General features: G+C 42.0%; 1 protein-coding gene across 3 annotated transcripts in view; it reads right to left on the bottom strand.

Moving 5' to 3' along the window:
* Positions 1–2238: 2238 nt before the first annotated feature.
* The window catches only part of RCL1 (RNA terminal phosphate cyclase like 1), a 32961-nt gene continuing 16352 nt past the window's right edge, over positions 2239–18847 (bottom strand). For all 3 annotated transcript variants that reach the window (XM_074570826.1, XM_074570827.1, XM_074570828.1), the window contains exons 8-9: positions 12989–13092; positions 2239–8408 (exon numbers count right to left, since the gene is read on the bottom strand). In XM_074570826.1, the coding sequence (XP_074426927.1) occupies positions 8258–8408; positions 12989–13092 (255 nt within the window). In that variant the 3' untranslated portion in view covers positions 2239–8257. The remainder of the gene's footprint in view (positions 8409–12988; positions 13093–18847) is intronic.

Raw genomic sequence — 18847 nt, 5'->3', positions numbered from 1 at the left:
CAACCCATGGCTCCAGGACTTTATAAGAGCATGCTCATTGTCCCTTTAGTAGCATGATGTGACACCAGTTTTAAAGCAGCTCATACATTGTAATGCCAATCAGGAAGAAACTTTGATTTTCAGTGTTAGTAAGTAGTTCGTTTTCTTGCTCCACTTTAAATGTCGAAGGATTCAGCTAGAAGGCCATTAGTTTTCCTCTGTGTGTCAGTTAAGGCTTTCTGATCCCAAAGAAGAAATCTTTTTCCTTTGAGGTCTTTCATGTGTTACTCGTGGGGTGGAGACACACTGGATCCCACAGGCCTGTCTAGCGCTGTAAGGACCAGGGGCTGAAAGATGACCAAGACAAGTAAGTACTTATTTTTAAATAGCAAGTGATTAAATGCTAGAACAAATTGACGGAACTGTGTAATGGAAATACCATGTCTCAGTTTTCTGGTGAAGTCTGTGGGCTCTTCTGAAAATTGTCATTTCCCTTGAAGGAGGAAGAACATACTGATATACAGGAGGTCAGACTCTGCGTGATTAGCAACCCTCTTGGTCCTAAACTCTCTGATTTCAGGATGGCAAGCCTGCAAGGACACCTCTGAGATAGAAGAGATAAGGACAATGCTTTGTTTCCACAGCAGGGACTACTAGGGCATATTTAGTTAGAAGAACTCCAGTGTATCTATTCGCTTTTCTGTTTTATAAACCCTGGATGAAAGTCCCTGCAGTGAGGCTGGACAAAAGAGAGGGGGTGAGTGGCCAGGGAGAGAGCCTGCAGAGAATTCCATGTACATGCCAGGGAACAGAGAAGGGAAATGATCCAGCAGCTCAGAACACCACAGCAGTGTGGTGGGGGCTGTTCTTCCAGCTTGTACGACAGCGGAAGGGCCATGGAGCTAACACGAGGAGGGAGAACAGATCTGCAGAGAAAGGGTTGTACCACAAAGGAAATCTTTCTGAAGTAAAAATGGCCAGGTTTAGTCTTTACAAGAATCTAATGTAGACAAAATAACCCAAACAAATCCTATGAACAAAACAAACAGACAAAAACAGGGGGAAAAAAAGCAGAAATAAGGTTGGGAGATTGGGCTTGCAGAGCCACAACATGCCTATAGCCCTCATAGGGTGACGAAAATGTTTGCACAGACCTAAGAACATGTGGATCTTGATATTTTCTAGTCCAGCTCCCTGTGGGATACAAATGAGTCACTTCATTTTTCTGTACCTTAGGCACAAAGGCAGTTCTCAAAAACACAAACTTTGGAACAGAGGATAAAATCCCATAAAGCCAAGAATTTCATTACGTGAGTGCAAACAATGCACCTTTTTATATTTGTATGCCTATGATTTGGCAAAAACAATTCAAGTAGTTTACTAATTAATAGCATCGTTCTTGCCTGGGGAAGGCAAAGGCAAGAGGGAATCAATGAGAGATTTTACTGAAATCTGAAAAGGTGTGAAAACAGATGTTTCAGTCAAGTTCTTGCATAGCAGCTCTTTCTTCGAAAGCTGGGTCAGTGAAGAAAATGCCACGAAGATAAGCATGGTTAAGTTTTATACTCTGTGTTTCAGTCAGGGGCGTGAGGATTTTGATATTTTCCTATATTTTCCTCACAATGTCTCAACAGCTTCTCAGCAATTTCTGACCAAATTGCCCTTTTCTGTGTAAACTTGTGGGCCTAGGGAGGGAAAAGAAGGGTAATGGGATTCTGTAATATCCGTCTCCTTGGTTATTAGTTACACCCTCTTTTCACAAACGCTTCTTACCATAAATATCAAGTCTTAAAAGCCATCTGCGTACAATGCTTATTTAACTCTGCAAGCTGAAACAGATGTTCATTCTTTATTTGTATTTCGAAACTGAAAATTAAGAAGAAAACATATTCAGAATAGGCAGCTGCCACATTCTTCCTGGGACAAGGCCAGCCTCAGATGGTGTATCATTAGCTTACCCTCCCCCTCATCACCCTCTTGTTAAGTAAGAATCTGTTAAGGAGCCTGTGCCTGTTCTTCTGAGATGCTCTGCATACCATGGAAAAAGCCAGATCTTTTCAAATCAGCTCTTCTTCACTTCGAATCCATACATCATTGCTCAGAAAAGACTAGGTCAAGATCTTGACACTATTTCAATGGAGAACTCACTACTGACATTAATAGTGAAGGCTACGGAAACAGTATTTTTATTAACAACCTGACAAACACATTTCTGAACGAAACAGGAATAACATTTTCTAGGCTGTCTTTCTTAGCCCTGATTTATTGTGGATGTTTTCTTTGAAAGTACATTACATACATTATTTAAGTCACAAAGGACAAGATGAAAATAGTGGATAATACACTTGTGGCATGAATTACGAAGTAGATTTTTACAATCAGTGCTCAAAAACTTTCTGCAGTAGAAACTCTTTCCCGCAGACACATTCTGAATCTCTAGATGTGTTTCTAAATGCATACTTAAACAAATCTTTGAGGAAGACTTACTGAATCAGGCACCTTCTTAATGCTGACGCACAAACAAGCCAATCCCCACAAGGTGGGGGTTTTTTCCTCTTTTTTTTCCACTTTGGTTAATTAAAAAAAAAAAAAAAGAGAATAAATAATCAAAACTCACGCATATTTTGATTTAGACCCAGGTTGCAGATGCATAGTGTTCTATATCTGATCAAAACTACATTTCCAGACACGTGGAAGAGAATTGTCTGCCCTGATGATGCTGAGGGATGACCATTCAGAACCACTGTTTTACTTTACAGAATATATCTACATTCATCACTGGCTAAAGCAACTCTTTTCTTATCCATGGAGACAGTTTAAGATTGGAAAAAGTGTAAGTAACTTCCAAGGAGCAGAGTGGTTGCAAGTTAGAAGCAAGGTAAGATGGAGCAAGACATTTGTCCTCAAGTGGTGTGACTCCTGATGCAGCCTGCAAAGACAGGTGCACTACTGAGCCCGTCACATTTTGTGTAATGGCATGTGTCACTGACATGTGGTGATGATTGCTGGAATCAAGACCGCAATCCTACTAGCTCATCCATAGTTAAACACTGTGTACCTCACATCCACAAGGACCCAACAGATTTTCACCACGTTACAGGAGTACTGATGTTTGTCGTGTGAACAGTACAGTGGAGGCTGCCAGGGAAGCGTGACCAAACCCGTACAGAGAAGAGTGGGGCGAGTGTGGACAATCTGGCAGATGTACAGCATCACAGCAAATGTACAAAGACACCAGTCTACCCCGGTGTGCACCACGGGCCACCCCTCAATAGCTGCACAGTTGCCAGCAGTGGCAGGCTCCTGGCCGCTTCGCTCCTGTGGGCTCCCAGCCACTGTTCACCCTGAGGTAGAGAGTTGCTTTTGGTCATTGTTTTCTTGGGGTTATACCCTTGATCAATACCAGTTTGTAAGAAAACATTTTCTCTCTGCGTCTCCGTATTGCTACCTCCACAAACACAGTTGTTTCTATACTCTGTAGTACACAGGGAATATAGGTATGGACACTCTTCTTGGTGTGTGTATATGTAATAATCTTACTGTTCCAGAAGAAAGATTAGCACTCACACCAAACATCTCTTGCTACAGATATACTACAACTCATCCCAATGAAATCTGTCTTATAACAATGTCAAAACTTAACTTTATGTAGCACAAGTGCTATTTGGACATTGTGATGCTCTGACGCAGTGCATGACTTACTGTCATTACACGTAACAATGCTCCCACTGCAGAGTTCAACCCACACACTCTCTTCCCTGCAGGACTTTCTGTCTTTTTTACCCTTCACACTGACAAGTAATCGGTGTTTTTCAGAGCTTGTCAGTGCTGCTCCCAGAGCAGACACAAGGAAAACTGTACATATCCCAACAAGAATGATCTTTTAAGACAGGGCTTACTAAGACCTAAGCAGTAGCTGTAAAAGATGCCCCTTCCATCTTTTTCTTTTATTTAGAGCTGCCCTGACACAGCTGCATGTCTCACTTGGTATCCCCTAGGATCTAGACTAAATAGAAATGCTTTCCTCAGACATACAAAATAAAACTGTGGAGATGGCCATACAACATCAAAAAATGAGAAAGAAACAGAGAAAATTATGCCTCTTGAAAGCTGGTACTTCTCTCTGTTTTTTTTTTCCTCCTGTTGCTGTCTCTCAGGACCATGATTGAAAAACAGGGACACGAATGTCAGAGCTTGCAAGCAGCAGAATTATGCCTCAGTGGCTTGAAACAAAATCCATTTGACTCATAATATCACCTGTGGGGAACGAAAAGAGGAGAGAGAGCATCTATGCTCTGGCAGTCGCATAATCACCATTTGGAAAACGTTATCCAAGACAGCCACGTACTTACCAAAACGGCCTAGCTGACTTCCCTACTGTGTGCTTCCCCAGACGGTTCTGGCACTGGCTTCTAGCCCTGTGCCTTCAGTAAAGTGCACTGGCTTGGACTGAAGCAATTTCACCTTCAGCATAATCTCTACTACTCCAGAACCTGTCCTACAGCAAGCTAACGTGAATTTCATGATGGAACCACAGAAGGTGCAGTCAAGTTAAGATCACAGCTTAGAAATGTAAGACTTTGACAACAGATACTACAAAAGTGGGTGCAAGGTAAAGGCAATTTTGAAAATAACTTCTTACATCACCACTGTAGCACGCTGCCTTTCCTGCTAGGCAAGTTCAAAGGAAAAGATTCTCCATTTAATGAGGTGTTTTCCCCCAAACCATTTTTCTGTGCATTCTTCACCCTCTCCCCATATGTTAAGATTATTGCAATTAAAATGCACATTACAACATTAATTCTGTTAATTAGTCCCCTCCCACATCTCTGCCTCCATAGGTTCAGCCTTAAAGTTTTCTGTAAGCAGAGAAGTTTCCAATTACAGCAGAAGGCTATTATCATAGAATCACAGAATGGTTCAGGTTGGAAGGGACCTTAAAGACCATCTAGTTCCACCCCCCTGCCATGGGCAGGGACATCAACCACTAGACCAGGCTGCTCAAAGCCCCATCCAGCCTGGCCTTGAACACTTCCAGGGAAGGGGCAGCCACAGCCTCCCTGGGCAACCTGTGCCACTGCCTCACTACCCTTACGGTAAAGAATTTCTTCCTGATATCCAAACTAAATCTACCCCCTTTCAGTTTGAGGCCATTACTCCGTGTCCCATCACTACACTCGCTGAGAAAGAGTCCCTCCCCATCCTTCCTGTAGGCCCCCTTTAGGTACTGGAAGACCACTATAAGGTCTTCCCGGAGCCTTCTCTTCTCCAGGCTGAACAACCCCAGCTCTCCCAGCCTGTCCTCATAGCAGAGGTGCTCCAGCCCTCAGATCATCTTTGTGGCCCTCCTCTGGACCCATTCCAACAGGTCCATTCCTTCTTGTGTTGGGGACTCGCAGAGCTGGATGCAGTACTCCAGGTGGGGTCTCACCAGAGCAGAGTAGAGGGGCAGAATCACCTCCCTCGACCTGCTGGCCACGCTTCTTCTGATGCGGCCCAGGATGTGGTTGGCTTTCTGGGCTGTAAGCGCGCATTGCCTGCTCATGTTGAGCTTCTCATCCACCAGCACCCCCAAGTCCTTCTCCTCAGAGCTGCTCTCAAGCCATTCTCTGCCCAGCCTGTATTTGTGCCTGGGACTGCCATGACCCAGGTGTGGGACCTTGCACTTACCAGTTGTTCAACCAAAGGGATTAACTAAGTTGCTGAGGGATAGCTCAAAGATTATTCACAAATGGCTAATCAGTTCAAATTCAAGTTATCTGAGTATTAAATCTGGCATGATGGACTAAAATGAAAGATGAATCTCCTAGTAACTATGATCCTTACCATAAAGTCTGTGGCTGCAAAGAGTATGAATTATGTTCACCAAAAATTAATTTTGTCTGTCCAGCTCTAAAATCTTACTGCTTGTGGGATCAGTCCACCAAAACAGGTGTTAATCACTGTTCTAGTGATAAACAAATAGTTTTTATCTGCAGGATTCCCTAATAGTTTTTTTCACAGAATGTGAAGGTCAAACAATTTTAAGAAAGCTCTTGCCTAAAACCTCTTCTGGAATCGTTCCTGTTTCTCCAGAGACTGGCTGCTCTGGAAAAACATATTCCTTTCATGTACCTATCTTTTTCCTCTGTAAAGCAACAAGCAATTCTGAGTCATAGCAAGCGTTGTGCTGTAAAGGTATGCAATTTGCAGCAGAGCTGAGGGTTAGCAGTCTAACTTTAACACTGAGGTTTAGTTAAGCAGGAGTAATTTTATGACATAATTACTCTATTGCTAAAGAATCTGCTACCTGGGCAACACACTGCCCTTTCTACATTTGGTGCAACTGGAACATTTGGAAAAAGCTGTCACAGCTTCAAAGTTCAGAGCTTTAAAAGTTTAAAGATAACGAAGCTTTTGATTTTTGAAGTTGTGACAGTACTTTTCACTTAGGCCAGTTTTGGAAATCTGAGCTGTGTGAGCTGTGCTACTAACTTGTATCTGGCTATTAATCTCAGTTTGTACATTTCACCTTTTGGATCGGTGCCTACCTGTAATTAGGGTATTTAATTTGGAGAGTTATAGCCTTTTCATTGTGTAAATGACAGAAGGGAGAAGGTACATTATTCCTTGCCCACATTATTTTTCCCAATGTAACTTGAAATTTAAAAAATATAGTCAATTTTATTTCCCATTCTACTGTTTTATTTAGGGGCTCCTTAGCTGAAAAACAAATTTTGGAAATCTAGTAAATTATAAGAAGGGCCTTGCTCTCTCCCTTCCTCCCACCCTGGCAACTCCCAAAGCTGTTCTTTTGATGTATGGGTTCAAAATAGACCTTTATCTTGTGAAATGCCATCTTAATAGGGCTGGGGAAAAAGTTTTGGGTTTTTTTTGTTGTTGTTGTTTGTTTTGTTTTAAAGGGAAATAAAACCTTATTTAGGAAAAAATACTTTATTTTTCAAAAACATGTTTAGACAGATTGCAACAAGAACAAAGTACAGTACAAAAATGACTCACACAGCCTGTAATAGTTAATAAAACACTAATCAAATACCTAACTTTTTGTCAAAGTCCTTTTGGGTCCAATATACATTTTTCATATTACAGAGGTAATGCCCACTTTACAGTGGCATCAGATAAAAGTTTCTAAGACCATTATAACACAGTCACTAGTATTTGCTCTATATATATACCAGCTTTTGACATAGTTTTATTTTTACTCCAGACACACTGAGTGTAGTCTGAAGTAAAGTATAAATTTCTTTCCTTGTGTCATGAGTTCAGCATTAACTTGAACAGGTTTGCCTGGAGTCTACCGAAAGCCTTTCCTGGGTAAATATTTATATCCCAGTAGGAACTTTCTGTACTTGTCAATCCAAGCACTGCCCATAACACCATTATCCCCTCTTTCAAAAGGGAAAAGCTGCACAAAACGTGACGGCATAACTGAATGTATTTTTCTCCCTCAAAACCTACAGCTTTTTTTGCCGCCTTTCACAACTAATTGCAAACTGTCATGTGTGGCATGCCAAACAAACCTAAAAAGAATATATGTGGTAAGTCAAAAACTGTCAAGGAGGTTTCTCTTCCCATGCCCATCTTTGCAGGGGAGGGTAAAACAAGTCAGTATAGGCTGTGATCTCTTCTGCATTAGTTTAACATCAAGGAAGATTAAGACAGATTTTTTTTCTTCCTATGAAACTGTAATTTCATCAATGTAAGCAGGAGTGAAGCATTTGACAAATTCTGAACACATGCAACGTATAAACAAAAAAAAAAAGTTATCATCACACCTTTACTTTTACTTCCATGCCAATATTGTCTCTGCAATTACCTCAAGAATTTAATGTTTCTGTTATGATCATTTGTTTTGCACTGCAAAGCTCATTTTAGTCATTCTTGTTTTTCCGTCTCTATCTAAACCTTTCAGAAGAATCTAAGAGAAGTTTGTAGATACACAGAACTAGAGCACCCACTGCATTGAGGCTTGAGGGCAGAGGGACATAAGAGGCACTTGTGTCCCTTGCAGTGGAATACAGTGCAAAGAGTCCCAAGCCAGCTGAGACTCCAGCCAGACATTCCATGCAGCACAGAATACTGGCATGGCATTTATAAACTGCACAGGTCTAAGCAGCATAAAGTCAGCTTTATTGTTTACACGCAGCAAGCTTGGGTACCTCTGCACTGGAATCATCACTGGTTTCCCTGTGCCAGAACAAGCACAGGGAAAAGCAGGTTTTATCAGATCTTTGAACTGGTTTTTGTCACCCCATTTCATGAAGTCTGTGGATGCTTCTTATCTTATAGTTTTGCTAAGGTTGGAAAATCCAACGCCAACACATGTCATTAAGACTTTCTCCCCGCCCATGTGCTCTTCCTCAGGGGTCTTTGTTTCAATTTTAAACATGATCTGGAAGAAGCTTCTCAGGTGTCGGAGAAACTCAATTCTGAGGGAGAGAAAACAACAGCGTTTAAGAAACAAAACACAAGATCGTTAGCACTATGTACTAAGGCTAATTCCAGCAACAACAGCAGTGAATAGGACATGAAAATATAGCTTAGTACAGAGAAACAAGTCTACATTCTTCCCACTGGTGTTGTGGAAGTGGCTAGTGACCCCTACCGAAACCAATGCACTCTGTATGAGCTGAGAGAGGAGGAATGCCTGGTAACATAGCAAGACGAAATGGTGAGGGCAGCAGAAAGAAAGGAGAAGGAAGAGATGTAGCCAGGCAAAGTCACTTACTCATGATACTGAGTACCACCAACCTGTGGTACTCCTCCGCCCTCTCCCAATTTTTAAAACAGAAATAAAAGATAAACAGAGTTAGCCAAGAGGCTGCCTTGGGTGCATACTTTAAAACCTTTACTTTAAAAAGAGACATCAGATCCTAAAACACGTTTGATTTGTATTACTAACTTGCCCACTTCTTAGTTAAATGTTTCATCAGAATGACATTTGGACTCAGAATTCTTCCTGTTTTCTCTCCTGATTTTCAGAAAAAAAAAAAAGTAATTTTCTTGTCATCATTTTAGAATGAGAGGCACGAAAAGACTAAAAAGCCACACTGCTCCTAAATGCACACTGACTGGAGGGCGAATGACAGGAAAAACTACTGAAAAGTATAAAAAGAAAAGAACAAAACCAAAAACAGCCAAGAAAACATTCCTGCTGACATCCCCAAAACAAGGAACAAGCAATTACACCAAGAGGCTACAAATATAAAATTGGTAATCGCTCCTGACAGAAGTCTGGTTTCTTCCAGTCATGGCCACAAGCAAGTCTGCAGTCTTGAATTAAGGTTTAATCTGCAGCAGTTGGTATGTGCTCTTCTTAGGTTAAGTTTAACCTTTAAAGAAAGGGAATATGCACATCCAGTCCACACATTTGTTTGGCTGCTGATCTGGAAAAAGCCCCTGATCTGCATGCTGACAGCATAATCACAAGCTAATCACACATCATTACACCAAATCAAGAGAAAGTACCCACAAAATGGGAAGCAGGAGACCTACAGGGTAGGACTGTCCCCACTGCAACATGATGAGGCCTCTGAAAGCCTCCTGGCAGCTCCTATTCACAGAATTTGTGAATAAGCACAATGAGAGTTGCAGGAGCAAGAGTTGCCTTATCCACGTCAGCTGGGCATGCTGCTGCTCCTGCACTCCGGTATGTGCACAGGGAGAGGAGGGAAACAGCAGGAGCCAGAGAAAGAGAGGCTGCTGTTACCTACACGCTGGTCTGCGCTTAGCAAGATCTGGGAGTTCTTCTTCTGCAAGGTGAATGTGGGCAGATGGGTTCCCATGCTATGTACATCTTTCTACCTCACCTTCCTGGGCTTGTAACCGGCCTCGCCACAGACACCAGCTCTCTCATTTCTCAAATGTATTAACAGTTGAAAGGAAGAACTGAAAAGCACCTTCTCTTCCATGGCTCCCTAGCTGCAAGGTTTTTGGTTGCTGCTATAATAGGCAAATGGGCATGTGTTGGCACAAATGCTTCAGTAAAGCTGACAGACAACAAGCTCTTGTACCAGCCTCCTCCTTAGCTGGGTCCTTTCCCAGAGCTCTGGCAGTGTGACAAGAAAGCAGCTCAGCCCAAAACAGCAGGAGCGGTGTGCTGAACTGCAAGGAGGGCACGGAATAAACTCTGCAAATGCCAGCGGCAGCGTGGCGCCCAAGGCTTGGGGAAAAACCCTAAAAACCGATCAGCAAATTCTGCAACATGTTGGTGGGACCAGTTCAGTCTGCACCTCTCTTTTGCACATATGTGGGCTACTGTGTTTCTCTACCTCTTCTCCCTTTTGAATAAAGGCAGAGTGAGGAAAAAGCAAGAGGGCTTTGCCACAGTCCCCAGGTACACGGGAAAAGCTCACAGGAGTGGGAGCGAAGGGGAGGCTGCATGGGGATGCTGGGAGAATTTAAGAGCAGTCGAAGCACAAGTGGTAAGAGCCCTGGAAATAGGAGAGAAAGGGGGGGAAAAGGCAGGGCTATGAGACAGAAGTGCAGCAGAAGGTGGGTTTGTATTAGCCTGTGGCTGATACGGGTTGCGTGGGGTAAGGTTTGCACCTCTAATAATAGCGGAGGCTGCACAAACAGCCACGTACAGACTGGAGGACTGAGGGAGGGGGCGAGAGGTACAGAGAAGTTTTATTTTGCTGGAAATTTGGACTGTGTGTCTAAACACAGTGTGTAAGAACAAGGCAGAGCTGAACACTTTTCCTTAGCCCCAGGTATAGCAACATGAGCCACACGGGTTTTCCTCAGGGCCAGCTGCTTTCAAATAAAAAAAACCATTGTATTACCAACAGTGCCGGGGTGGGGGAGATTGAAAAAGTCTAAGTTTTATCTTTTCCCAGAAGCCTGCTAAGCAACACCGAAAGGTACACAACCACTTCACACGTCTTAAGCTTGCTGTCAGGGCCACAGATCCGTGCAAGAGAAGACCTGTGCCCCAGCAATGCCTTCTCAGCTCAACTACCCTGAGAATAGGGCAGGACACAGCCTGGCAGTGCCAGCAGCCCCGGTATTGCTCCCCTGCGTCCTGCCGGGGACAGCCAGCCCTAACCTGCAGCTGCTGGCCACCACCACTCTCCTTCATGTACCCCTGGCTCCTGCCAGCTCACCTGCAGGCATGCTAGCCTGTCCTGCACTATTGATCTCTGTGAACGAGGTGGCAACATTTCACCCTGTATTTGATTTTAAGCTCTGACAAAATATGAGAGGAAGGAATCCAGACGGCCACGGGTCAAGTGGTCTTTTGGGGACTGGCATCCCCAGTGCCACTCAGGATAGCCCAGCTCATGGTATTGCCCGCTCCATGCCGTTAGAGGGGACAAAGGATGTCTCCCATGGAAACACACAGATCTGGGAGACATCGCCTCATTGTGATGGATGCATTTTCCAAAGCATCACGTCCCCACACAGTGCTCTCGTCCACCAGCTGACCTGTCACATTCATGCTATATTGTGCTAGATAGGGAAGCCAATCTAGCGTAACGTGGCTTATAAATAGCTTCGGATTCTGCAGGGTTAAAGTGTTAAATACAGAGATGTCACAGCCCAAAGAAAGAAAAAAAAGGGGCAATGAAATGGAATACGACAGTACCGCAATTTGCTTCAAAAGCTTGTGCATCTAATGAGTTGCTTGGGAGCCAAGTATCCCAGCCCTTTATACACTGCCTTAGCGAGGGCACAGGGGTGCTGCACAGAGAGCGGAGTGATCTCTGAGTAGATCCTCGCAGGACTGATGAGTCATGGATTCTCACAGAATTACAGATTTTATGATCTCATGTGACACACGTTGCTTCAGGATGTCTGCTCCTGACCTTCATCCCTGCCACACACTCCTAGCTTTGAAGAAATGACAATCCACCCATTTGAAATCAGCCTGCTTACAAAATAAACTAGTGCGCCTGTGTGATTTTCATAGCATCAAAAAAAAAAGAACGAAACCAACCCAAAAAAAGACTAGACAATGACAAGTGATTGGTTTGTTTCACATGCTTAACTGTACACTTCAAATACTGATATCTACTCTTTGTAATCTATTCTTTGTAAGCCTTTCACATGGATAGTTTACAGGGGATTACTTTACCCCTGTGAAATGGAAGGCTTCCCTGTCTTCCCCTCAAAAATCTGATGTTGTTTCCAAGATATCAGGGGTTTGCAGGGGTTGAGAATACCAGTTAGGCAATTTCTAGCTCTCATGTGATGGCACCACCATTCTTCAGTTATCACAGTACTGTACCTTTCACGTATACAGCACCGGTACCATGATAACCGAAAAAGGACAGTTCATATTCTTATCATTTGATGCCATTGTCAGATAAACAACCCTCCCTCCATTTGATTAAAGGAAAACTGCTCAGTCTCCAGGAATAACTGTGATCTAGTCAATCACTTGTAAGTCTGATAAAGTAAATGAAAAAATTTTGATACTGGATGCCCTTCCCCTAACCTGTGTGTTGCAACTAGGAATCTAAGAGATTTAGTCTTTTTCTATCCTCTGAACCACTACCAGCCACAGACAAAGCTTTAGTAATAATTGAGACTGAAGGACTAGACAGAAAGCTGCTGCCTCACAGGGCTAAAGCTTTGGGGTCGCACATAGCTCCATGAATTGAACTCTTATGCTCTTTCCTATGGACAATCACAGCTTTAGCGTTTGGCTAGCCATTTGAAACATGCCATTTAATGCCACAGCTACAGAGAGATCACTAGGAAGACACAGTAGTGTATGCCAGGCAACAAAAAGCAAACCAATGTACACATACAATCCAAACCAAGAACCAACAATAAACCCCACCTCTGCAATTCTCACAACTAGGAATAACAGAACAGTAAGGGAATCATCTTCTAATGTGTAGAAATAAACACTAGGTAACTTACACCACCCGTCTCATTTGAAAACGGGTACAAGTCGTTCTATTCACAGCCACAGGCAGTCTTCCATATACAAAAAATAGCTGTGCAATAAAACTAGCGAATTAAACAAGACTGGGTAATTAAACTGAACAAAACAACTTACGTATATGGAGACAGAGGTCCTAACAGGACTTTGGAAACATCCCGTTGTCCAAGGGTCATGAGGAGCAGAGCAAGGCTCTGATTTGTTGAATCTACACAGCCTCCCTGCAACCCAAAATGTTTTAATAATTAATCTCTGTACAAACCAGAAATTGGGATGGGAGGAGAGTAATGAAGGAGAAAGATACACTTAAAAGGCTGAATTACCGCTCCCAATTTTCAAGGGCCAAAAAGATAGAAATCTAGATTTTGTAACAATGACAAATTAATTTCACATGGCAGGCTGGGAAAGGAACAGAACTAAAACAAAACCCAGTAACAAGGTCACATTAAAGATCCCTCCCATCTCTCCCAACCTGCTCTCTTCTAACATCACAGAATATAAGCAGTGAAGAATTTATTTGCAGTAAATTGAAAACAGGTATTAAAGTTCATGTGCATTTGAAGATACTATGAATTGCAGCACTTTATGATAACTATACAGTTACATTCAGACAAATAGTTAGCAGGTGCAAACCAGCAAGTTAGAAGTTGCTTCACACATCCACCTAAGCCCTTGGTGCTAACTTCTGTGGTTAAAGGTAAAACACTTATCCCCATATTTAAAATGGGAAGATTTCTTTTTTTTATTGCTGCGTGAAAGAGCCATGCATAAAATTATGTAGCACTACACATACTCTTGTACATATTTGACTGTAGTAAGTCACATGTACATGCATGGTAAATTGTTTTGTATGTGGAAGTTGTTAACTATGATACATACGTAAGTTAGATTTGGAAGGCTTTCTTTATTTACAAAGCTTGAATGTACATTAAAAGGGATAGTTTCAGTCAAGACTACCGTAGAGAGAATTTACCAACTATTACTGTGAAAATAGAAAATATATCTGAAAATAGAAAAAATATCTGGCATAACATTATTTTGGACTGTCCTCATATTCATCCTGATCCACAGCCACATGAAATCTGTGAACAGTTTCCTGCTGGATCAGGCCTAATGCTAAGCCCTCTGAATAGGCTCTCTGGAGAGAGCAAAAATAAAAATTTATACTTTTAAAACCAACTTCTCTAATGGAGGTAAACTGACAGTTAGGTTTGTGGGCAAGGAGTAACCTGTCATCATTTTAAGAGCTAACACCATCCAAAAAGGCAAGGGAGGGGCAAAATAAATTTTGGACTACATAGATTAAGAAACACAATGATGCGACAACCTCAGCACATTTACTCAGTGAGATGTCAGAAAGGAGGACCTTTCCAAGGAGAGTTACTGAAGGTTTAATCCTTGTATTGAAGGTACTGAAGGTTTAATCCATCCTTAAGATGGCCTTGCTTCACTGTGACAATTCTTGGCTCCATTCTTCTCAAAAAAGCCTCTGCACTTCATGCAACTAATGGTACACCGCAATGAAGGAAACATCTTTATTATTTTCACTACCATGACCTAACTCCTAGTGACATGGTCTTACAGCAACCCTTGCCCTTTTAACTGCATGAACCTGCCCTACCAAAGCGAAGTTCGTGCATTCAACCTAATGCCCTCTGATAAAAATTGTGCTTTGTCTTGAGCAAACGGGTACTTGCCAAATTTGCTGGTGTGATCTAGAGCCACAGCTCTCACCAGCTGTTTTTACCAATCTGAAACAAGTACAAGAAGCAGATAAGAGTTTGGTAACAAATATTCCCGACACAGGACTTTTCTGTATTTGTAGCTTGGTTAACAATTCTTTGTCACTTGCATGAACACTACATTTTCTGAGCTTGTTTTTATTTTCCTAAAGCTGGAAACATTATAAAACATTTAATTTTTTATGACCGAATTTATACAAAAGCTTCAATCATCATGGAGACAACCACGTCCTAAACAATACAACAAAACATGATGCATCCATCACGTCCCAGCTACTTACACAAGCTCTCTTGCTGCAGTGAGTCAGTCATCATTGTTGTGCATTAGCTATGCGCTGTTATGCCCATTCCCACATGGGCAGTTGCCAGAAGGGAAATTAAGTGATTTGCTTGTAATGTAATGATGACAGAACAGTAACTCGTGCCAAATGAAGGACACGCCACTCCCAAGAAGGCCAACTTTTTTCTCTCAATCCACCTGCCACTTACTCAAGAGTCCAAATAAAAAACAACCCTCCCATGAGAAATGGGATGGGCAAAGTCAGAGCCAAAGTACTGACATTTGTTCCAAAATAGCTGGCACTCGTTACCAACCTAGGGTGCAGCTTCTAGTCCATATTAATTCAGTTTATGCAGTTTCTCCATTATTGTTTCCATTGACAACAGAACCAGATCCAGCTGGATGTGATAATTAGAGACACAGATCACTTACAATCACGTCCATTTTGAAATGTTGTTATACAAATACCACAGCTGACATGCACATACAAATATCACAACACTGGGTATTGGACAACAGTGTTTCAAAGAGGCTTTTTCTTCTGAGCTTGACCCCAGCTTTGATTTAGTCTTGGTTATATTTTGGCATACACACAATTTTCTCCCTTACCTGCATGGTACATATTTGTACGCCTCAATAATTAGTTACATCAAGTGCAGAGGTTTTTTTGGGGGTTTTTTTGTTTGTTTTTGGTTTTTTGTTTTTTTTTTTTTAGAAGAATGGAGCAGATCCTTGTCACACGGAAGTAAGGCCATCTTGAAAATCAAACCTTTAGCGAAATGCTTCACTCATTTTAGCTCTAGTTAAATAAAACAAATAGCCTTACCCGCCCTGATCCCCCAAGAAGCACCCCTAACAACTCAACCTTTTTTCATTTAAGAGCTCAGCCTTAAATAAGCATTGCATCCTGCCCTATTTCTCATAGTCCACAAGGAATATAAACATTCAGTCCTTCACCAGTTCTTCCAGGCCTTTCCATTCTGCCAATCAGCTGCTATATAAAGCTCCCACAACTCGTGCCTTTCAAAGACAAGAGGAAAATCCTTATTGGCCTTCTACAACTAAGCTTAGGTGAGAACTGCATATGGATTTGTAAAGACAATGCTAGCCACTCCATGCTCCCTTTTTCAGGGTCAGTGTAACTAGCACTGTGCCACTGATTATTAGTCAATTAGCTCCGACATTTTTCCATCAGCAAAGGTACATAAAAAAAGCTCCAAGAATCATATGCCCTCTTTCATTTCTTTTTGAAGGCTGAGTAAAAGGGACGATTTAGCACTTGACATAGCAAGACTCAAATCCTTAAGATTTCCTCAGCGGTAAAGTTCACATAATAGCAAGCATTAGGCAAACACTTCAGATGTCCCTCGGCCCCTCTAAACAGTAATGAACTCCAGCAGATTTGCAGGTGACCCTGACAGCTAAAACCCTTCTACAGAGAATTATCTCCAGTGCTCCCAGGATGCTCTTTTCTGGTCAGCTTTCCTTGGCTCCTGCAGGACAGTACCTACAGGCAAAAACACAATCTCATAAAGAGACGATCTAAACATAGGGAGATAAATTCTCCCTTGAGCCCTGTATTCAGTGAGTAGCTGCTGTAAACAGAGTGGGACTTAAAGAGTGCCTGTTCAGAGCAACCTATTCTTGCCCCATGCACAGATTTCCCAAATTTTTACTGTTTACTAGACAACTCATATAGGCAAAGAAACTTTAAAAACATAAATAGTATCTTCCAAACTAAGCAAACATTGCATGCTTTACAACGTGTTTTTATATTCTCTCTGAGGTCAACACTAGCTCAACCCCTGTCCCCCCCCCCCAAAAAAAAAAAAAAAAAGGCAATGAGAAAGTGCTAGCCAGGAATTTGGAAAGACGGGCTGTGTGACCATGTGTGTCATACATAAATTCAAATGTGCATTCTGAAAACTACAGAACAAAACTCACCATATTGCCCATGGCAGAGGGAGCAGGGAATTAACGAACACTGAATAAGCACTGAGCACTCCAGTGGATAAGCAGCACAATAGCCAAAAATGAGAACAACAAGAACTTTTCCACTGTGAGCTGCTGCAGTTGAGAACCACAAGCAGTCCGTACACTGCCCAGAACTTGTCAATCACTTCTGGACTGAAGTGCCCCCCCCCCCGCAAAACAGCCTTCCAGGAGCACCAGCGATACTATAGCAGGCCACAGCTAACAGCCTCACTCGCTCAAAACCTGATCTTCAAACACATTGAAGCCTCATGGCCTATCACTTTACCATTCAAAGACTTGCCTGACGCTGCTTCCTCTTCAAACGCTTTTTTTCTTGTTGTCCCAAGACCCTCACTATCCTGGTGCTTTGCAGAATTTAACTCATCACATTCAAATGGCTGCACTAAAGCAGAAATTTACCTGTTTCAGACCTTTCCAGCCCTCTTCATTTTGGAAGTTCTCTGATATCTGACTCTGAAGAAAGTATAATATCTGGACTAATTCCCTCACGAGTTTCAATCTGTCAAGTGCTGGATGGTTTTCAAAGGAAAAAAATACCTATTGCTGCTGATAAAATTATGTGGAAATTGGATTTTTGATGCCTCCAATCATTTGACTACCTAAAGATATTTTCCAAGAGGTTTACACAAAGCAACAAATGTACCAAATTTTAGGTTGGTTTGGGTTCTTTGTTTTCGGATTGGTTTTTAGGTGGTTTTTTTGGGGTGGGGGGGTGGGTGGAGAGGAAGCTGAAAGATTTTACAATTCACACCTCAAATAAAAATAGCTACTTGTCACTACATAGCTGTAGAAACAGACAGATGTTCCAGTCACTAATTGTGATTGCATTCTCCATGCATGCTGGACTTTCCAATGCAAGGGGTGTGGACTCTACCCAGGAAGAATATTTGTTTGTGGCGTTTCTATGAGATAAGAACCCTGGGCTAGAAAGGGAAAAGTCCTCTAGCGACATGACACACTGAATAAACACAGACAAAATATTAATGGCAGACTGGAACAGGTGGGCAAGTTCGTAATTCAGATGAATCGAAGGGTTTGCAGCAGGGAAAGAAAAGGGTAACATGGGCACAGATGAAAAATCTACTACAGGCATGGATGTGGTTTATGAGGTTATAGGGTATTTCTATAATTGACTAAATTACCTAATACAGAATCTCATTAATGGCATTTTTAATACTTTGAAAAGTCTTATCAAGTTATTCCAGTTCAGAGCAATTACTTTTTTAAAAACAGTGAGTACAATTTGTAGATGACTGCCTCCTAAAGGCCAAGTGTGTTTTGTCATACTAACAGCTACTTATTTTAACACTTGTGGAAATACACAACAAAAGCAGGTATGTTCTTTTTTAAATCAGAAACCCACTATGATGCTAATTGCCAGATCATTTACGAGACTGAAAGCTCATCATCTACTAGAAGTTTCACTACAAATAAAAAACATTTTAATATATAAAAAAATTACACTGCGGAAAACTGCAATGCACTTAATATTCCTATGCGAACACTGTCCTAGCTCCTTTCCAACAAACCATTCAGCAGATTTCTCATGCAACCAACAGACGTTAGCACATTTAACTTTGTTGTCATCATCACCATAAAGCAGGCATCATTGAGGCCTAGCTGCTTTGTTTTTTTCCCTTTCTTCCTCGTATGTTCTCCCACTCATAATGCCCCATTCAAACCACTAGTTTAAGAGCACTGACTCTGTTGCAAACAGAAAGCAACAAAAGTCTGACAGTACCATGATTCACAGTAACATCTCCTGGACACAGGAAATAACATGGCCCAGTAAGTCTTTACACTGTTAATGGAACCATCCAAAACCACTCCTTACCTGGATGAAGACACTGGCAGCATCAGATCATTTCCCTGTTTGGATCTGAGGCTGCCCCCAAACTACCTCTTCCTTTACAAGTATGTCATTACTTTCTTCCCCTATGGCTATACACACAAAACATA

The sequence above is a fragment of the Larus michahellis genome, chromosome Z (assembly GCF_964199755.1).
Source record: "Larus michahellis chromosome Z, bLarMic1.1, whole genome shotgun sequence".
Taxonomy (NCBI): domain Eukaryota; kingdom Metazoa; phylum Chordata; class Aves; order Charadriiformes; family Laridae; genus Larus; species Larus michahellis.
This window is presented reverse-complemented; position numbering and strand designations above follow the sequence as displayed.